General features: G+C 51.0%; 10 protein-coding genes across 10 annotated transcripts; 3 read left to right on the plus strand and 7 right to left on the minus strand.

Annotated features, from left to right (window-relative positions):
- Nucleotides 1-481: 481 nt before the first annotated feature.
- N7468_002702 (uncharacterized protein) lies at nucleotides 482-1,945 on the plus strand (the record flags this gene model as incomplete). Its single annotated transcript, XM_058471999.1, has 1 exon — nucleotides 482-1,945. One exon carries the CDS (start codon nucleotides 482-484, stop codon nucleotides 1,943-1,945), a length of 1,464 nt encoding a protein of 487 aa, XP_058335140.1.
- A 154-nt stretch (nucleotides 1,946-2,099) lies between these two features.
- Nucleotides 2,100-4,089, minus strand: N7468_002703 (uncharacterized protein; the record flags this gene model as incomplete). Its single annotated transcript, XM_058472000.1, has 3 exons — nucleotides 2,100-3,226; nucleotides 3,274-3,730; nucleotides 3,811-4,089. 3 exons carry the CDS (start codon nucleotides 4,087-4,089, stop codon nucleotides 2,100-2,102), a joined length of 1,863 nt encoding a protein of 620 aa, XP_058335141.1.
- Nucleotides 4,090-5,488: 1,399 nt separating this feature from the next.
- On the plus strand, nucleotides 5,489-6,726 carry N7468_002704 (DUF3712 domain-containing protein; the record flags this gene model as incomplete). Its single annotated transcript, XM_058472001.1, has 4 exons — nucleotides 5,489-5,646; nucleotides 5,729-6,147; nucleotides 6,235-6,356; nucleotides 6,415-6,726. The coding sequence occupies 4 exons, from the start codon at nucleotides 5,489-5,491 to the stop codon at nucleotides 6,724-6,726; spliced, it is 1,011 nt and encodes a 336-aa protein (XP_058335142.1).
- Nucleotides 6,727-6,805: 79 nt separating this feature from the next.
- N7468_002705 (GroES-like protein) lies at nucleotides 6,806-7,671 on the minus strand (the record flags this gene model as incomplete). The annotated part of the gene is made up of 2 exons (XM_058472002.1): nucleotides 6,806-7,042; nucleotides 7,123-7,671. 2 exons carry the CDS (start codon nucleotides 7,669-7,671, stop codon nucleotides 6,806-6,808), a joined length of 786 nt encoding a protein of 261 aa, XP_058335143.1.
- A 1,094-nt stretch (nucleotides 7,672-8,765) lies between these two features.
- N7468_002706 (uncharacterized protein) lies at nucleotides 8,766-10,537 on the minus strand (the record flags this gene model as incomplete). Its single annotated transcript, XM_058472003.1, has 2 exons — nucleotides 8,766-10,087; nucleotides 10,159-10,537. The coding sequence occupies 2 exons, from the start codon at nucleotides 10,535-10,537 to the stop codon at nucleotides 8,766-8,768; spliced, it is 1,701 nt and encodes a 566-aa protein (XP_058335144.1).
- On the plus strand, nucleotides 10,486-12,943 carry N7468_002707 (repressor protein; the record flags this gene model as incomplete). The annotated part of the gene is made up of 2 exons (XM_058472004.1): nucleotides 10,486-12,627; nucleotides 12,689-12,943. The coding sequence occupies 2 exons, from the start codon at nucleotides 10,486-10,488 to the stop codon at nucleotides 12,941-12,943; spliced, it is 2,397 nt and encodes a 798-aa protein (XP_058335145.1).
- Nucleotides 12,944-13,041: 98 nt separating this feature from the next.
- On the minus strand, nucleotides 13,042-13,926 carry N7468_002708 (uncharacterized protein; the record flags this gene model as incomplete). Its single annotated transcript, XM_058472005.1, has 2 exons — nucleotides 13,042-13,812; nucleotides 13,870-13,926. The coding sequence occupies 2 exons, from the start codon at nucleotides 13,924-13,926 to the stop codon at nucleotides 13,042-13,044; spliced, it is 828 nt and encodes a 275-aa protein (XP_058335146.1).
- A 689-nt stretch (nucleotides 13,927-14,615) lies between these two features.
- N7468_002709 (2-oxoisovalerate dehydrogenase subunit beta) lies at nucleotides 14,616-15,905 on the minus strand (the record flags this gene model as incomplete). Its single annotated transcript, XM_058472006.1, has 3 exons — nucleotides 14,616-14,653; nucleotides 14,710-15,275; nucleotides 15,346-15,905. The coding sequence occupies 3 exons, from the start codon at nucleotides 15,903-15,905 to the stop codon at nucleotides 14,616-14,618; spliced, it is 1,164 nt and encodes a 387-aa protein (XP_058335147.1).
- Nucleotides 15,906-16,323: 418 nt separating this feature from the next.
- On the minus strand, nucleotides 16,324-16,861 carry N7468_002710 (uncharacterized protein; the record flags this gene model as incomplete). Its single annotated transcript, XM_058472007.1, has 2 exons — nucleotides 16,324-16,680; nucleotides 16,715-16,861. 2 exons carry the CDS (start codon nucleotides 16,859-16,861, stop codon nucleotides 16,324-16,326), a joined length of 504 nt encoding a protein of 167 aa, XP_058335148.1.
- A 1,025-nt stretch (nucleotides 16,862-17,886) lies between these two features.
- Nucleotides 17,887-19,670, minus strand: N7468_002711 (xylulokinase; the record flags this gene model as incomplete). Its single annotated transcript, XM_058472008.1, has 2 exons — nucleotides 17,887-19,110; nucleotides 19,170-19,670. 2 exons carry the CDS (start codon nucleotides 19,668-19,670, stop codon nucleotides 17,887-17,889), a joined length of 1,725 nt encoding a protein of 574 aa, XP_058335149.1.
- Nucleotides 19,671-20,165: the final 495 nt, after the last annotated feature.

Raw genomic sequence — 20,165 nt, forward strand, 5'->3', positions numbered from 1 at the left:
GCTTTTTGGCTGTGACTCTGGATTCTCGCAAGAAGCTCAAGGTCCTGCATAGACCTGTCCATTTAGGTCTGTAAGGACCTCCGTGTCCTCCTTATTCAGGCGGAGTGACCAGTCCCCACTGTAAATTCGATAGACTCAACCTTGCAATCGATGGGGAAGATGATCCTTCTCGGCCAATCAGCGTCCAGGTGGCGTCAGGGCGAACCAGGTTGAACGAGAAAAAAAAGCAACGCAAGTGGACGTGTATACTTCGTCGGAATCCATGGCCCTCAAAAAATAGGGGAGATCAAGGAGGAAAAGCGATAGGCGGTCATCCATAAAGAAGGGTCCGGATCCCCAGACCCCCGACTTGGTGGTCTCGCAGTTTCAGATTCGCGCAGTTCGACTTTTTCAGCCATGGCGCCTTACAGGGCTGCGACCCCAGGTGCTCCAAGAGCTAAGTCCATGAAGACAACTGATCTCAAAAATGTCATTGAGAACAATGTGGACCCTGAACATATCGATCTACTATCATCATCGTCCGCGTCTGGCGCAGGTCAGATGCCTACCGGGGAAAAAACTCGACCCCCCAAACAAGGTCGAGAAGAACAGAAAATCAAAGCCTAAGCAGCCTCGCGACGCTAAAGCTCGAAGACAGGTGCGGTACCTCAGTCGCCTGGAAGTTTTACCCAAAGAGCTCCTGCAGCAGATCTTCTTCTATTCCCTGAATTTGAATTTTACGTGCGTCTCCACATCCATCACAGCGGCGATCACCAATGAGCGCATCTATGGACTCCTCATTCTGCAAGCCTGCTGGAAAGGCCCAGAAGGACAGGAGCCATGTGCTGCTGTCCGCCGCTATTTTGCACCCATGGAATTCACTCCACTCTCTACCGAGGACCGCACGCAACTCCAGAGCGTGATGTTCCAATGTCCCTGGTTCACGGCTGATCGACTACGGGCCCAGGTCTCAACGTTGATGATGCTCAACATTCATCAGTACTGGCTGAAAGATGTCACAATGGAGCCTCAACAGAAGACGGCCCTGGCTCAGCTCATGAGCAAGGCGGACAACGCTCCCCGAGACTTCCATGGCGACGGCCCGCCACTGCAGCATTTTCTCGATAAACTGAACCACCCGTTCGATGAACACAATCGACGAGAATATCTCAGCTCGCCCGGCGCTCATTCATACGATCTCCATATCTCTGATTATATGGAACTAGAAATCAGGCGGACCAATATGCCCAAGCTGACTGACGCCGTCATCAGAATCCCCGCTATCAGTCTCCTCTGCATACCTGATCACCTGTATCGCGGTGACTCCGACCACTTCCCAACCGAAGATCTGAAAACCCTTGAAACTTTGCGGTTGTGCTCGGGGCTTTTCCTTGCTCCAGGCCTCCCTCCTCTTCCTACCCCCATCACCATTAATCGCCCCGCTCTTCATCGCGGCGTCAAGATGTCCATCAAGTCTAAGGACTTCGTGGCTTTAACCAGCCTTCTGAAACTAGAAGAATATTGTATCCGCTTCGGGACTCAAGTTCGGGATCACATCTACTTGATCTCAGAAGAGCACTTCATCCGAGTCGCCAGGCTGCGCGAGCACCCGATCAAAAAAGTGGTTCTGTTCCGGAATCTTCTCCGCGCGAGTGCAGAGTCGGTGCCGCCTATGAGTGAAGAAGTCATCGCTTGGAATAATAAGAACAAGACGCGCCCGGCATGCAAGGAAGTCAACTTCCCTAAATTTGCGCACTGGTTGTCAGATTTCATGCTGGATCTACCTAACGATGTAGGGAAGGAGAAGGATCAGATGAAGCGGCAGCTTTTCTACTGCGGGGGACTGGATCATCAGAGTCGGCATGCTGAGGGGTATTTGGAGGCGATTAGCCCGAAGACTCTTGGCCCCTGGATGCCGGCGAGCAGTGGGTTTCCTGTCCAGCAGCTTTGGCAGAAATCCGGCTAGTTATTTGAATGTTGATTCCTGTACATTATCTTTTCATTATACCCCGAGCACTACGCCGTGCAGCATATGTTATTACCAAAATATCATTACTTTTTGAGTTATTAGTTTATATACAACCGAAATGAAAGCCTGCCAATATATACAGATCTGAACTCTATAGATTGCTGAGTAGGCGCGCCAAACCAGCAATCCACCCGCCGACGGTCAATTGGTACCCCGTTTCCACGATGCCCTTGCACATCTCCCATGCAGCAGGACCATCCTTCTTCCCAGCCTCGCCTTCGCGTTTCTGGATAGGATAGTCCAAACGTGGTGGGATCCCCGTGGCAATGACCTTTGGGAATTTATCCACGCAAACTGACTTCAGGTTACACAGACCACGCAAGCCCTCGTCTCCCGCGAAACGGCCGTATCCAGAGCCCTTGACGCCACCAAATGGAAGCTGGACAGCGTAGTATGCGCCGAAATCATTAACTGAAACCATACCAGCCTTGATCCCGCAAACACACGCCTGCACGTCGGCGTCGTTGAATCCGAAGACGCTAGCACCCAGAGCGTATTCGGTGGAGTTGGCGATGGCAATGGCATCGGTCACAGACTCGGCACGCATCATGACGAAGACAGGCGCGAACAATTCCTCCTGCGCAATCTTCATACTGGGCGTCACGTCCGCCAGAAGAGTGGGTTGGAAATAGTGGCCGTGGGGGTGGGCAGGATGCTCGTAGCGCTTACCACCAGCAATGAGACGAGCGCCGTTCTTCACGGCATCGGCGATCAGAGCTTCAAGCTTGTCGAAAGAGGCGGGAGAGATAGATGCGCCCATGTCTGGGGTTGGTTGCGTGTCGAGGAATATGGAGCCGAGACGGAGAGCCTTGATACGAGGAGTGACCAGTTCAATGAGTTTTTCATAGGCGCCTGGGAGAGCGACAACACGCTCAATGCCAACACAGTTCTGACCGGCAGATTGGAAGACTCCACGCATAAGGATCGAAGCGACGGAAGGTAGATTGCGCACTGTACGGGCGTCGTCAAGAATGACAGAAGGGTCTTTACCACCCAGCTCCACAGTGACGGGGGTGAGCGATTTAGCCGCAGAGGCACACACTTTGTGGGCAACAGGACGAGAACCGATGAAGGTGAGCTGCGCGATCTCTGGGTGAGAGGTCAGTGCATCAGCAACAGCAGGTAGGCACATAACAGTCTGCACAAGATCTCGGGAGTGGCCACAGCTGGAAAGGGCACCCCGAACAACATCCAGGAAAATGTGGTGGACCAGGCCGTCTGCTCTGAAGGTTTGACAACAATGCCATTGCCGCTAAACAACGCACTGATCACGGGGCCGATGAAATTGTGGAAGGGATAGTTCCAGGAGACAGCTGCGGAAACCACGCCGAGGGGCTCATAGATGACCGTGTTCTTCTTGTACATCATCAGGAAATTGGTTGGTCGACGGGATGGTCGCAAGGCGTTCTCTCCATGATCAATTGTCCACTTGAGTTTCTCAGCAGTCACCAAGATCTCGCCAAACGAAGCGTCCACCTTTGTCTTCCCCGAGTCGAGGGAGCATGCTGCCACGATCTCATCCTGGTGCTCGAGCACGTATTTCAGCAGTGTCCGTAGAACTTTTCGGCGTTCGGCGAAGGTCGTCTTGGCCCATTCACGCTGAGCACTCTGGGCAGCTCGAACGGCTTGGTTGACATCCTCGATCGTCGCCGGCCGTATTCCGTTTCCAAGGATCCGACCATCCGCGGGGCAGTAGCTCATGATTAGTTTGTCGCTCCATTTCTATAGCGAGAGGTTTTTGTTAGTTCTGGCCACGCGCTCTTGAGGATGCACAAATCCAAACATTTGGTAGCAGCACTCACACCTCGAACCTGGTCCTCCAGCACCTGCCTCTCCAAGCCCGAGACATCTTCCCACTTTTTCAGGACAGTATTAGGCTTGCGAACCTCAATGGGCACTGGGACATTGAAGGCGACGCCGGCCTCCTTAACGCTTTGGACGTAGAGAGACCCCGCGTAACCCACGAACAGGGTTAGCAGCGCGATACCGATCCACTGAACGTGCTCTGCAGTCAAGAGAGACACGTAGGGCTCCACGAGGGAGTGCAGAGATGGAGGGATATGGGATTGAAGGCAATCCATGCTGCAAGGATGGATTGATGGAATTGGCGAGCCTCCGGAGCTGCGAGAATGCGGAAGCTCCATCGGCGCACGGACCGCCCCCGTTTCTATACTTCGAGATTCATCCGAGTCAGACCACCATGGGGTTCTTTTCAGCCCATCTTGATGGGAGGAGAAGCTTCCTGATCATTTCAGATTTATACGATGCTTTGTGCTGCAATTCTAGCGGCTATCTGGTCCCCTGGACCTGAAAATAGGAGACAGTAACGGCTAAGCTTATAGGTGCTCTTGCTTCAGTAGTATGCTCGTTTCCAATATTTTGGGAACTTCAAATTTATCCATGGCTTGTGCTTTATTCAAATTCTGAGAGAGGTTTTACTGCGCTCAAGGCCACAGATTTTGCAGAATGAATTTGTTGAAAGCGTCATGGTCCACCCTGTTTCGGTGGTGGTCAATATGTTCTTATCTGGCCTGCCAATGAGTCTGTTACAGGCTTGGCGGGTGTTCCTGCTGCTGAAACTCCTGTGGCAGACAATCATTGCAGAGTCGTTCCATTCAGTGCAACGTTATACCTGAGATGGATGCTGAAAAGACGCGCAAGTCAGCGCAATGTTACATGCCGTATTCAGGTCCCGTCCTGGCTCATCTGTCTCCCAAGCTCCTTGAATGCCGTCTACATATGATTGATCTATACTACATGAATAGGCGTGTTGGCTTGTTTCCTCATATCAGCTTCATGGCCCTTGCCCTTCGGAGTAAGTCACATCTGGTCGTACAATATTCAACTTGAAACACAAGGCGCGCTAGAATCCGTCTGTAGCTAAATAGTTCTCATCCCAGGTTAATCCAGGGGTCTCCCCGTAGTCTTGACTCTCAGCCCAGAAATCATTTCCTGCAAAGATGCCTAGTCTGGACAATATTACGTTACGATAGTGCAGCTCTTAGCATCAAACATGTAGAGACAAATGCCGATTCCGCTTGGGGGAAAAGGAAAGTCGGATGATACGTCAAACATATACCAATGCTACTGGAAAAACCTGGAATGCCTGAAACTTAGGGATCATTTACTGGGTCTGACTTTCCGCTAGTATGAAGCCTTGGAGTAATATTACTCGTATTCCAGTTGAGCGCGGATAATTAGTGGTCGTTGTAGGATAACGTGGGCCTGTTTTCTTGGGAAACCACTCGGCGTATACACGGCCAACGATTAGAAAGTATAATATCCCGCCGAGTTGTGGTAATTTCTGGGTTGGGCAAAAAGGAAGTTTTGTGGTTGGAGCTTTTGCCTTCAGCGCCAACGCAAAGTCTCCTTTTAATACTTTTCCTGTTTACGCTTACCTCGTATCTCTTCTCTTAGCCTATCCCCCACATCCTCACATCTCTTGCTACTGAAAAGGCCGATCCGAATCAACCGTGCAGGATGACCGACAACAAAGGAGAGGCAACAGAGACCGTCGGTGATCGGCCAAAGTCTCAGAAAACACGTATTTGCTCTGGCCTTCGGGGGAATTTGAAGCGATGGTGGTGGCTTTACACAATCAGTTTGTCGGTCATCGTGATGGTTGTGACTTTGCCAATGTAAGTAATTAAAGTCAAAGCATAGCGCTCAATGATGCGAATCACTTGTCGGAAAATTTGATCTAACCCATTTTTTCCGCAGCGTTTATGTTGCCTACCCCAAGATCGCCCAACGAGACGTGAATAAGTCCACTCTGAACATCACTCGCATGGTCATTAGTGATCCTGACCCGACGTCTTTTGTACTCTACCAATCTCAAACCGTGAAAACGGCCAGTTCCTTCCACCCGTGGATCTACTCGTTTGAAGCCGCCGTTTCTCTACCTAGAGCCCCCAGGCCGTTTATCTCCGTTCATGTTCCAAAGACAAAATCTGTCAATGGAGCAGTTATCGAAATATCACAGAGCATTATTTTGAGCGACACAAACTCCTTCGCGAACTTTGCAGAGGTGATCATGACTCAAGAAGAAATTCAGATGGATATTCAGGGCAAACCAAATCTCCAAGAGGGCGGTTTGCCCAAGGTTCCGATATCTTACAACAAGACAGTGACAATGCGAGGTATGTCCTCAGCTGATCCTATTCGTCTGGTTTTTCGTATCGGTCCTGTGAGTGAGGGGAATGACTAACTACTGTGTGTGACTCTAGGTCTCAACAAGCTCAAGGGATTCAACGTGACAGAGATTCAACTTCTGCAGAAACTGGACAACGGACGCAATATGAAGGGCACCGTCTTCATACCTAACCCTACCGTCATGACTATCACCTTGGTATGATTTGATCCCATCTCATGCACAGGTATATATCGCCGACAAGATCTTGAAATAGGGAAACGTAACATTCGATCTCTCTGCGCAAGACCAGCCAATCGGCCAAGTCTACCTCGATAACCTTGTCCTCAGACCAGGAGGCAACACCGTTCCCATGACTGCGGCCATTGACGAGATCAAAATTGTGCATCTTTTCCTCTCCAAGACAAACCCAATTCGAGAAGGAATGATAGCATTCAATATCACGGGTAATTCGAGCGTCTACAACAATAAACAGTTGCCTTATTTTACCGAGGCCCTGAAAGCCAGCAGTTTCACTGCTCAGATAGATGTCACGCAGGCGCTCCAGACTCTTGATATTCACCTCTGAGATCCTCTTCTTGTACACGTGCTTTTCGAATTAAGGGTGGACGGCCCTTTGCTGAACGACTGTATTCTAGAGGTTCTTATTATGCAGAGACCCCCTCAATGATAACCTTGATTACGCTTTCTTTTCCTTGCCGCACCAACTCGATTTCCTCTTCTGCTTGTTCAAACTTGAATCGGTTAGTGATTAGACGTTTGACATTGATCTTCCCACTCGCAATCAGATCCACCGCTGTCGGATAGCAACCGACCGTGTAACGAATAGAGCCCCGAAAGTGCAAATCACGGATGCAAGCCGTGGTGATTGGGAAGACCACCTTCTATCCCATCATTAGCCTTGCACATGTGGATATGAAGCAGTAAGTCACTTACCTCGCGTCCGATGCCAGCCTGGACATACATCCCCCCCCTTCTTAGTCAGGTGAATGCCAGTCTGGATGCAAGGTTCGGCACCAGTAGCCTCGAGCACTACATCTGGTCCCTTCCCGAGATCAAATCTGTCCTTGATTATCTGTGCAACCTCGTCATTCCACGGAGTATCATCCTTGCCCTCGGGCTTAGGGGGTGGCACAAACACACCGTCTGCACCAAATGTTTCGGCAAATTCCGCGCGGGACTGACTGATATCGATACCAATGACCTTCTCTGCGGAGTATGCCTTGCTCACAGCCTGGCACAGGAGACCAACGGGTCCACAGCCGAAGACAACAACAGTTTGGTTGGGCCGGACTTTGCCGACTTTGGTTATCTGAACTGCCATTGCAACCGAATCTACCAGGGCCCCTTCTTCGAAGTCCATGTGTTGTGGTAGAGGATAGCAGTAGTCTGCTTGTGTGATATAGTACTTGGAAAGGGTACCATCGTGGGGAGGAGTAGCGGCTAAGACGGTTATCAGGACACAGGTTGTAAGAGCCACTTCGGCAGAAGTCACAGCTAATCTGATTAGCATGCATCTGTTGATAAAGACGAGGACTCCGGCTTACTTTCTGCACGGGACACCGGGCTCAATCGCAACTCGCTGTCCCACTCTCAAATTCTATACGGCCGATCCAACCTCGACAACAGTGCCCGAACTCTCGTGGCCGAGAACAATGGGCGACTGTATAATGAAGTCTTTCAAGCATTAGCAAGTCTCAGGAATTTGAATGGATTGAGGGGATCAATTCACCTCCAATCCGTCCCCGTTACCAGTAATGTACATCACTTCCACAGATACCAGTCTGCGCCACTTGTAATCGTACATCCCAAGGATCTTCTAGCTCGGGCACAGGACGGTCTTCAAGGACAAGGTATTTTACAGCACACAAAACAAAAAAAATGGTTGCTGAGAAGCTTCAGATGTGGAGCAACTTGATAGCTGCCGAAGTACACGTACGCCCATGTTTGCGCTTCTTGCGATGGTTGCCACTGCGAAAATAGATAGAAACATATACTGTAGACATGCAAATTCAAACGGTAGGACTGATGGAGTCCTCCAAATTAAATGAATCTCGCCTCACTTATTTCAAGTCCACTAATGCGCGTTCCGAATTCCCGCATGTCGGATAACTTCGTCCGTAGCGCTGGACCCACTCCGGGGCTGAGCTTGTCCAAGCATGAGCTGGCCTACTTCGAGCGATGCGATGCGGTCATGGTCGAGTGAGTCCCTGGTGATTTGAAACTAGGTGGCATTGCTACTTGATCAGCATAGTGTGAACGGACCAAACTGCCAATGCCACCAGTACTAGTAAGTTCGTTGGTTGGGCATTTAAATATGAATTCATGGATCCAGGCAGAGTTGGCTAGGAAATTATCAAAAAGCACTTGGAGTTTTCAAATCTTGACTCTCGACCAGGACATCCTAAGGCTATTGGTTCGGTCTACATTTTATTTACCATCAAGACAAAATGTCGTCACTGTTGGTGTCACTAGCACTAACCCTAACTTACAGATCTCTAACCTGTCCGTTGAAAGCACTAGCAGCTACTACCACTAGGAGGACACAAGATTACTTTATCATTATAGAATTTTGTATTTCACTTTCGAGACGATCCGTAGACATCCTTATTTTGCGGCCTCCTTTGTATCAGGCTCAAAAGACTTACTCACTTCGTCCATGACTTTGAGCCAAGTCCGAGACCAAGTAGTGAACTTATCTTCTGCTTTGTTATCGCCTGCAGCATCCGAAGACCATGGCTGGGTTACCAGCTCCACGGCCTTGGTCGCATTCACACGAATCTTCCGCAAGAACTTTATACAGCGATCCATGTCTTCTTCGTAAAGACCCCCCGCAGCTTCGTCCAGTTGATCAGGAATACGCTGAAGGTATGTCATCAGCTTCTCCAGTTTATCAACCCGCTCGCCAGACGACAGAGGTATGTTTTTGGTATTCTTTAGTCGATGAATGTTTATGGCAGGGTAGACCTGTGCCACCGGCTTCAAGAAGCGCAGAACGGTCTTCTTTTGTTCCTGTAGTGCGGCAGTACTTTCTTCGTCGTCCGATCCACCGTCCGAATCTCCATCTTTCTCGTCGTCTCCTTTATCTTCACCTAGGATATCATCAAAGAAGTCCTCCTCATCCTCCGCCGGATCCCACTCCTCGAGCTCTTGCACGGCATCTTTGACAAGATCCCTCCACTGCTCGACGCGACTAGCAATAAAGCCCACCACCCCATTTGCGGCGATTTGGGTTACCATATCGCAGGAATCCCAAACCCGCCCAGTTGCGACCGTGACTTCGTTCTTATCGGACTGGGGTAGATCCTTCTCTTTTTTGGCTGGCTCGTTTTGTTTCGCCTGTTCCTTTTTGCCCGAGATGCTTTTGACAGCTTGGACCAAATTTGAGTATTCTGCCAAAGTGGTTTTGACAAGATGCCATACTTCCAAGTGAAACGCTTTGGTGTATGCAGTTGGTGTGACGAGCAGTGCGGCGGTCAATAATGAGGGAAGGACGCTTTCGTTGCAGGCTCGAAGGATAGTAACGACCGCTGAGGGTGTGAAGGGCGTGGTAATAGCCAATAAGGATAATTTGGTGACTTGGGCTCTGAGCGCAGCCGATGAAGCCGTGAGGAGGGGCAAAGCGTCCACATCTTTGTTTGGTGGCGCCGACTGAGCGGAAGCAGGAGAAAGGGTGTTCTGGAACTGCTCGAGGAGAATGGTGGACGTCGCGATGACCGAGTCAAGTTGCGACATGGTGAACAGAGCCCCAAGGCTCAGCGCGTTGTGTTGTATCTTGGTGGGGTGAAGAGGAAGCGGGCGTGGTGTACGGGGGATTTTTTTTTTCCTGTGTGGGGAACAGTCACGCCAGTCCGCGCATGCTGGAGGCTCTCGCAGCCACGACGATAGACATTGCAGATCCATTGTCGCGCCCTTCCTCATGCACGACGCTAGCTCGACCCTGAAATACCAGCTAAGATCTTACTATGGATTTGGGTGACACTGAGGCCGGTTCTCATACCACGGGGTAATGCTTTTGCCGCGGGTCCTACGTAAGTCCCCGACTCGCAGGTCTCACGGCAAATCGAATCGCGATCTCTCCAATCTGCAATCTGAAATATCATCTTACTCTCTCGCTCAGGTCTCTGGTCCGACGATTCCATCGATTCCATGCGGCTCATGCGACATAAGCGCAGGAGGATGGTCCTTGCCCTCGACACGTAACCCTCTGCATGCCCATCCTTGACTTTGGTTGCTGGGTGCTCGACCGACAATCTTGCCGTCGCATTGAGCGCGAGCCCCCCGCCCTTCCGCCCCCATAACTTCACGAGCTTCTTGTTCGCATACAATGGAATCTCCACAGATACCAGCCAGAAGGACTTTCGAGCCAAATGCGTCATTGGTACTCGTAGGCATTCGCGGGTCCGGGAAGCGCTCGCTCGGGTTCCTCGCGGCCACGGCGCTTAAGCGACGGTTTATCACCGAGGAACACTATTTCAAGGAGGTGACTGGGGTTTCGCGACTGGAATATCTGAAAGTCCATGGCAACCAGCAGTTTCATTCTCGGTATATTGACGTCCTGCAGTCAATGTTGGACAACCATCGCACGGACTGCGTTATCGAATGTGGACTAGGCAGTTTCACCCGAATCGTACAGGACCGGCTCCGGGAGTACTCCAAAAAAAATCCAATTATACACCTGGTACGCGACATAGATGAGATTCAGCAGCAAATGCCTGGGATGGACGAACAGTCTGTTGATCTTCTCCGGAAGGGAGATCCGTTACATCGAACCTGTTCGGATTTCGAATTTTACAACCTGAAGGACCGGTCTCGCGTGAATGGCGACGATGGGAGTGCTGAACCACGATCTGCAGCTGCTTCGTTCAAGCTCCAAGAGGTGAAAGAAGACTTGGCTCGGTTCGTTCGGTTTGTTCTTGGGGTCGACGTGAATCACTCGAGCTACGCTTCACCGTTCGAGCTTCTAGAGACACCACCAGAGCTTCGTTCCTTCACACATGCTATTCTAGTTCGCTCTTCTGATCTGATCGATGATACTGTCAACCTCCAGGAGCTTGAATCTGGAGGCGACGCTATTGAGCTTTGCGTTGATCTTTGTCAGCCAGACATGCATACCGTTATCAGTAAACAAGTTGCTGTCTTACGTCGAAATGCCCGAATTCCCGTCATCTTGTCCGTCGACACTTCTTCGACCAGTCTAAACAGGACCGACCTGACTGCTTTCTATATTGGCATTCTCGAGCATGGACTTCGCCTAGCGGTAGAGTATCTGGTCGTGGATCTTGGACAGGATGATTTTCACTTGGAGAAGGTAATCCGCTCTAGAGGCCACACCAAGATCATTGGGCAAAGAATTTTCGAATCATCCTCCCGATTCAGTTGGAATAGTGAAGAATGCTTGGACGTTTACAGCAGAGCGGAGAAGCTTGGCTGCCAAATTGTGCGGCTTCTTCGCGTCGCTAAAAGTCGTGATGAGAATACGGCTGTGGTCGAATTTACTAGCAAAATCCGAGCTCTACCTGGCAACCACCCTCCCCTTATCGCTTATAACATTGGCCCCCTTGGACGCACATCTCAAGTCTTCAATTCTATCTTGACCAATGTGACGCACAAAGCTATTACCAGGCAGGCCATCAGCGAATGCGATCCTCAAATCACATCTCAGGATGCCATTAAAGCTCTCTTCCAAAGCTATGTCCTCGACCCTCTCCATTTCTACATTCTTGGAGCAAATGTGACCTACAGTTTGTCACCTTTCATGCACAACGGAGCATATCAAGCCTGTGGCATGGGCCATAAATATCGCATTCCTGAATCACCCTCCCTCGCCGTCCTGGACGAATTCCGTCGAGATCCGAATTTCGGCGGTTCCAGTGTCGTTCAGCCCTGGCGTGTGGAGCTCTATCACAAACTCGCCGCAAAAAGTCGGCACGCAGAGGCCATTGGGGCAATCAATACAATCATGCCCTTACGTGGAACGCCCGAAGGCGAGATGTATTCCCTGCAAGAGCAAGCCAATCGTCGCAACCAGGCCGGCCCAGTCTTGGGCTGGTATGGCGAAAACACAGACTGGATCGGGATCATGACCTGCCTCAATCGCCACCTCTCTCCGCGGAATGCCATCAGCGCCAAAACTACAGGCTTGGTGATTGGTGCTGGTGGCATGGCCCGCTCGGCCATCTATGCCATGCTGCGGCTTGGCTGTCGCAAGATCTTCATTTATAACCGGACTCTTTCGCGGGCGCAGGATGTTGCGAATCATTTTAATTCTTGGGCATCGTCTCAGGTTGCCTCGGCAGAGGTGGTGCGAGTTCTTCGTTCCACGCAGGATGACTGGCCGGAAGATGCCAGCCCGCCCACGCTCGTCGTATCTGGCGTTCCTGCTGACCCCGACCGTGAAGAGCCGCCGGCGAACTTTGAGATGCCATTACCCTGGCTTGGAAGTCCGACCGGCGGTGTCATAATTGAGGTAAGTCATCCGCGAGCTTTTTATTAAATCACCGTCATCTCGATATTGACCAATGCTCTAGCTCGCATATAAACCGTTAGATACGTCGTTGCTGCAGCAAATGCGCCGCTTCCGGAACTCCACTGGCCGCTCGTGGGCTCTGTCGGATGGCTTGGAGAATGTTATTGAGCAAGGTATTGCACAGTTCGAGCTCATGACCGGTCGGAAAGCTCCTCGGCGCTTAATGGCTCTGGAAGTATTGCGCAACTACGAGGATGAAAACGGGCGCTTGAACGAAAAGACCATACAGGCCCGGTTGGATGGTGTATTCTCATGAGCAATGGCATGATGAATAGAATATGAAACCCAATCTATGGAGCTTGTAGACTGTCTATGAAACTATTCCTCCCGAGTGCAACGGTTGCAGCTCAGGACTTAATCGCGACCTTCTCGTGTTGTGTAACTTGTCGAATGAGCACCTCTTAAGCCAAGGCCCTCGAGGCTGCCCAAAACACGCTCAGGCACCTCAGGCTGTTCCGCTTGGTCGCTCTGCCCAGGGCCAGATTTCTTTCGGATATTTGGCGGCCGTTTCTTCTGAGGATGGAGCGCACGGTCCCACGAGTCATCACTCGGGGTATGCGTTCTCGACTTCGTCTCAATCGACTTCTTGGCCCGGACCGAGTGCGGCCATTCTCTGAATACGGCTCTCGCGTGTTTTCGCAGTATGCTCTTTCGGATCTCATTGGTAACTTCTGGCTGTGAAAGTCGCAGATAGAGCATCAAGTCATCTCCTTCTGGGTATTCGTTGTATATGAGACACGGCATCGCGGCTGTGAAGTGCTTGTACGCCGACGCAAAGTCCTGGCGCTCGAACTCAATGCGCCCGATCCAGTAGTGGCATCTGAGTGCATGGATCTTGAGTCTTTTGGTGGTTGCCAGGTGGACCGCCTTCTTGATCTCTTGTTTAGCTTGGTCCAGTTGCTGGGCGCTGAAGTAGCCCATTGCGGTTGTAATGGTGAATGATATTTCCAGCTCGTCGAGTCTCCTTACAAGGTCCACGGATGCTGGGCTCATTGACGTAGATGGCATGGCTGTTGGTATTTTGGATTGTTTATCCTCCGCTCCCAGAGAATTGGTATTCGGAAGTTGCACTTGTCTCGGTTGGTCCGGACGGGGTAATGATGATGGTATTCGTGCAACCAAGGACTGGGGACAGAACAGTTCATCTTTACTATCACTCTTATCTCTTTTCTCTTGACTCACTCTCAGGGTAGAATTGGGTTGCTGTAGGGCACTCGACCCGAGCTCCTGTTGGGCCATGGTGACGATTGGGTATCGACGCGGACACCTAAATGTAGATGTCCCTGCTTGATAGTAAATATTTTTTATCTTCTCAAAAGACTCTTTCACTCTCGTGCGCTGAAATGGAAATAGAAGCGACCTGGAGTTACGCCCGGTCTGATTGGAAGGTGACTTGAGCGTGAAAGATTCTTTGTCCTGCAGGGTTCTCAAAGCGCAATCCCAGGTCGGCACGCAGCCCGTGCTTTGCTGTTTTAGATTTCTCAATAGTCGGACAGCTACAGCTCCATCAGCTGTCCTGCCTGGTTTCTTTTCTTGCCGGCGGGAGGATTTGAATCATACAAATTGGAAGTCGCGTGGACCAGAAGTCATCACATCATCTCCTTCCGTTTCCGGCAACGAGGACGGTTCCATTTCTAGAACAAATCCCCCACTTTACTATAATCATGTTATTCTACTATGGAATACCGGCAGGTTAGAATATTTATTCAATAATATTCTAGGATACGTAGAAAAAGTTGTACACACTGAAATTGGTGCCACTGCTCCGGATTCGACCAGGGGCACTACGGCCGAGAAAAGAGGGGCTAGAAATCTTTCCTTGTAATTTCTATGTTCGAGTCAGGTTATAGACATTTATAGTGATAAAATAACGCTTCAACTTGATTCCATTCCTCTGGGCTCTTAGCACATACATCTCAGCCCCCTGTTCAATATTCAAGGGTTTGCTTCATAGCATCATAGATTCCTAGAGCAAGTGTTAGCACAAAGATCGCATACGGCGTGTCGAGAGAATAAACTTACGCGCAACGTCTGGCAGGATAAATGGTTCGAATGCAAGTCCTGTATGAGTAGTCCAGCCCGCCACTCGCTTGACGGGCGCTTCCAACCGAAGGAAAGCACCTTGTTGGATTGTAGCCGCAATCTCCGCCCCAACGCCATAATTGACCATGCTCTCATGAACGACAATGGCCCGGCCTGTTTTCCGCACGCTTTCCAGAATTGTTGGACGGTCCCAGGGATAGATCGTCCGGAGGTCAATGAGCTCAATGTTGACGCCCTTCATGGTCTTTTCCAATGCGGAGATGGCCGCCGAGCAGTTATATAAGGGCTGGCCGTATGAAATTACAGTCAGGTCCTTACCTGGCTTTACTACCTCGGCCTTACTGAGGGGAATCGTGTAATATTCATTGGGCACATGTTCCACGGCAGCGCGGTAGAGAATCTTCGGCTCCATGAAGATCACTGGGTCATTGTATTTGAAGATGGACGAGAGGAGCAGGCCCTTGGCCTGCGAAGGGGACCGTGGGACAACCACCCGGACACCAGGGATGTGCGAAAAGAGCGATTCGGGTGACTGCGTATGGTATCTTGTGTTTCAATTTCTTGTTAGCCTCCGAAATCGAGCCTTCAGCCAGAACTCAGCCGGTCATCACGTACAGTGCACCGTGTCCCACAGCTCCGCACGGCATTCGAATCACCAATCCTCCGACGTTCCCGCCTGTGTTGCCTTCTCTGTATCTGAACTTGGCGGCTTCATTTACAATCTGGTCAAATGCTGGGTAGACGTAGTCGGCGAATTGAATCTCAGCCACAGGTTTCATGCCTTCCGCTGCGGCTCCGATAGCAAACCCCGCAATGCCTTGCTCCGTTAAGGGGGTATTGAAGACGCGGTCTGAGCCAAATTCGGTCTGGAGATCCATTGAGCAGCGAAACACCCCGCCGAATGCTACATCTTCACCAAAAAGGAGCACCTTATCGGAGGTAGAAAGAGCGGTGCGGAGAGCAGAGTTGATTGCTTGGAAGAGGTTCAAGCGTTTGCTAGTTGCAGCCGCGGGGAAGTCTGCTATCCCTGATAACGAAGAAGGGGTGTGATGAAGAAGAGGGGTGGACTTGTAATCGATTGGTAAATTGAGCTTCGCTGCCGGCGAGGGAGCCGCGGAGTAGAAGCGACGGGGAACCCGGGGGCTTAGCCACCGCGACGCCCTAGGTACAACCATAATTTTGAAGAATATGGCGCAAGATGTGCTGCTCCAGGTAGAGAGATCAAGAGAAATACTTTTTGCTGTGAGACCAGCTCGAGGATATTCAAGGGCTCCAGGTTTGCGGGGGAGCCGATAGAAAGCGCCGCGAATAACCGCGCCCCCCTCCAATCGCGGTTTATGCCTGAAAATAAAGGCACCAATCCAGTTTCGTCACAATCAGGGCTACGTGCATTACTCGGTATTTATAGAAAATGACTATTTCAGAAATTCAGATTCCTCTGTGGCTGGAGACTATTAACTACCCCTGAAATCGCATATCTTGTCCTTCCCCTGAAATCTGTTCACTTCAATCCACTGTCCATCTTGTCCGCCGTTCGTTCTGTTCTCCTTGTCTCGCTGTTGCTCCCTTGCAGAGTGGTGATGATTTGAGCGCCTAGTAGCGGTACTCGCGGTCATCATGAATGGGGATATGTTCATCGTCCCCGTGGAAATCGTCACCATCAAAGCTCAGGGAATGACCAGGTGACTTCTTAGTCGGAGCTGGCTTATCCTCGTCGTCTTCGTCCGTGACTTTGGCCTTGGACTTGGGAGGGGCACGCTGCTTGGTAACCTTGTACTTGCTAGCGGAAACGCGGGCAGAGGTAGACATGTGGCGCTGGGCGGCCTCAGTCAGCTCGACGTGCTTGAACTGCTCACGAATGCGAGTGTAGCGGGAAGCAACCGTCTTGTAGGGGATGCCGAAGTGCGTGGCGATGACCTGGTGGTTAGGCTTCCGTAACAATGTCAGTATCTACAAGGATAGATCGTAATTGAATGTTACTTACGTGGGCTCCGCTGGCCAAGTGGTACAGCCAAAGCAACTCCATGTTGTCCGTGGTGATAACGGACTGCTTAGGTGAGGCCTGGCGGCTAGTGGAGCGGCGAGCCGGGCTAGGGGAGCCCTGAGCTTGAGCTTGAGTCTTGGGGCCCATTTTGCGTATCTAATCTGCAGGATTGAGTGTGAGTTCATGGCGTCGGCTCAACAACGAGTGTACAAAGCGGGTTGATTAGTGGGGTTGATGGGATGGCGAAGTAGGATGGCGAGTTAGAAGTGCTCTCTAATTCCATGATACTAACCTGCAAGGAAAAGAGTTGCTCGATGTTTAAAGGCTGTTGCAGCTTAGGTTTCGAAAAAAAAGAAGCTTCAAGATGTGGTGTGGAAACACGCTTGAATGAGGATGACGTGAAGGAGAGAAAGAAGGAAACAAAGAAGGAACTTTAAAGGGAAAAAGTCTACAATCTTCGAGCAGCTAAACGTCCTCACCAATCATTGATGCCGCGCTGCGCGCCATGAATCGCTGCCTCAGATCTCAATAGTTTATAAGTTCGGTGTCTTGTGCGCGGGTTTCTGCACGTCCAATTTCCTGCAGCTCACAAAGCGCGGCCATGCCATTCTAGATTATAGAGTTTGGGGATCCATTGTTGTTATTTCACATTCGGCATGAGTAATTGACGTTTTTAGAACATGTTGTCATCAGTTTGCGTGAATTGGCGTGAAATTCCCAGGATGAACCTTAGCAGCCGTTCTAAAAATGATTCCTAAATTTCGGTTAAGGTGTCTTTCTCCGAGACCACCACAGTTTGCAATCTCTCTTTAGTAGGTGGGGAAGCGCATCTCAGAATGCCACATGGCCCCTGCAGTATCAGCAATCAAGTATTATAAGCATTTTCAATTATTGCCTTGCCTTCGAAATCGTTCTTGAACTCAGTATAGACATGAGAGAAACCCTCATGCATATAGAACGGGCCGCACGGACCAGCCCGTTCTGTCCCTCGAATGGCTTCGAGAAATCAGAAGCTCGGATGAATTTACTATCAGGCTGTCTCGGGAAAATGGTCTAGTTCATGGGGATAGACGGGCAAGTGACAACTTTCTATATCTTTGAATTATTGAATTACCCGAATACAGTCTATGTGCATGGTTTTGGGGTTGAACTCCCACATGAATCGAGCCTTTTTATGCCCTGCTTTTGTGGACACTGTCAACAACATGACTTTCCAGCTTCTCGAATCCTTCGACAGCCTGGCCATAGCGTTCAAAAAGATCCTTCTGGTAGCCATCTGCAATCTTTTCGATAAACTCCTCTTCACGCCAGCGCTGGCCGACAAGGTCTTCGAACGTCTGACCTGGTTGACGTTCTAGGCCCCAAACAGCCTTGTAGGCGGCACCCAGTGCGCAGGCGTTATCGCCAACATCAAGCTTGTAAACTCCGTCCACGCCACCCAGGATCTCTCCAGCGATCTTGGCAATGGCTTTGTTCTTAGATCCACCGCCAACGAGGTAGACTCGACGGGGCTGTGCAGGAAGCCCGTTTCCAGGGCTCTGGGTCAACCCCTTTGATCGAAGGCGTAGTGAAAGCATCTGGCTTTCCACGATGGCACGCGCCTCGTCTTGTGGTGCGACCCAGCCGTCGGTGGTCTCCTTGAGATTGCCTGTTGCGGGATCGTATGTGAATCGCCACTGTCCAGCAGGCAAATTAGGCACAATTTCCGGCCGAGGAAAGAACAATCCCAGCTTCATGGGATCCCCGGGGCTCTTCTGGCCTAATGCTGGAGATTTCAGCGAGATTTCGTCGAAGTTGGCCCATGGCTGGTCAGGGGTGTTCTTCAAGCTTTCATTGATTGCATCGCGCACGTGCTCGCGAGCCAAGCCACCATTCTTATAGCAGAGCATGAACATATAGAGGCCCGGGGTGGTCGGATGGTTGAAGAAGTGAGTCGCGGGATCGGGCTTGTAGCTCGGGGTGGACATCAAGAATGTGGTGGATGTGCCCAGAGAGACCATCGCATCGGACGGCCGAAGGGGCAAGGCCAGGATAGTCGCCGGGTTGTCTCCGGTGGCAGGGATCACCGTACAGTCGGGGCTGAATCCGTAGCGCTTGGTATAGTACGGGTGGACGGAGCCTAAGTGTAGTCCTCCATCTTCCGGCACATCGCCAAGCTTCTTCTTTAATTCCTCCACGCCAAATGAACCACCGCAGAGTTTGAGCAATTGTTCGTCGAATTTTCCTTGCTTGATATTCCATAGGTTCATGCCACAGACATCTGAGATATCAAAAGGGGCGTAGCGCCCGAGGAAGAGGGAGGCGAGGAATGACGAGACGAGGGCGATTCGATCAGTCTGTTGGTAGACGTCGGGGTACTTCCTCGTGAACCGGAGGATCTGTGGTCCTGTGAATCGCTAATATAAAGTTAGCCTTGGCTTAGGGTCGGTATTTGAGGGAATTATCGGGCTCTTACATGGTGTGCTTTGCTTCCGGAAACATGCGCGAGCTGCTCACGACTCCCCAGGACGGCGTCGAACTCATCGCACTCCTTTTGGGTGCTCGAGTCCTGCCAATTTGGACTGTAGGGATGCGAGAAGGCGGGCTGGAGCTGTTCCTCAAGGGATTTAGAGGCGTCGAGATTCTTCAGTAAACCTGCAGCCTGGCGTCCCCAGTAGACGCTGCCGTGCTGCTGTCCTGCCGCGCTGATGCCCTTGACGCGGCTAAAGTCCAGTCCTTGCTTCCGGAGGCTCTCCAACACCCCATCCAGGGCCTGCAGCCACAATGCGACCGGGGCAAACACTTCATGTTCAGCCTCGTTCGTCAGCACGCCCTTCTTGATGGGGAACCCCGTCGAATCGGCATCGAAGTCGAACTTGGCGATATACACGACTTTGAGGTCCGAATTGACGACCAGGCCCTTGAGCTGCTGGGTCGACAGGTCAAACCCGATGTAAAGGGGGTCTTGCGAAGCCATGGCTGGATACTACTGCCAATGGAGTACCGCAGGGTTTATGAAAGGATAATGGCTATCTGGTGTGGGGGCGGGGGACAAGTGCATTTATCCTGGGAAGGAGGGGCCGCGGTGACGCGGGGCCTACTGGTCGAATGATGTCAAGGAGCTCGATTTTTCCCTGTTGGCTTCTGCAATCTGGATCCTTTCCTATTCCACGTCCCGAGTCGCTGGGAACTCGCTGTAGCTAGGAAGACATCTTTGATAAGTACACGCCGGTAAAAAAAGTTCCGGTTTCGTCTGGACTAACCCAAGAAAGTCCCATGTCTCCAGCTTCCCGGTTAAATTCTCTTTAACCAGAGCCCCACTATTGTCTACTTATCGGTACTATCCTGGCGCTCTATCCAACTTTCATATATCCAGCGATGCATATTGCCGTGGGGCTCGTGTCTTCTACCAGTACTGAGTCACAACTGTCTGGCTTTTGGGCACCTGGTGTCGCAGAGCCTGCTTCGACCC

The sequence above is a fragment of the Penicillium chermesinum genome (genome assembly GCF_028974085.1).
Source record: "Penicillium chermesinum strain IBT 19713 chromosome Unknown utg000002l:1.0-5270490.0:1.0-5274688.0, whole genome shotgun sequence".
Taxonomy (NCBI): domain Eukaryota; kingdom Fungi; phylum Ascomycota; class Eurotiomycetes; order Eurotiales; family Aspergillaceae; genus Penicillium; species Penicillium chermesinum.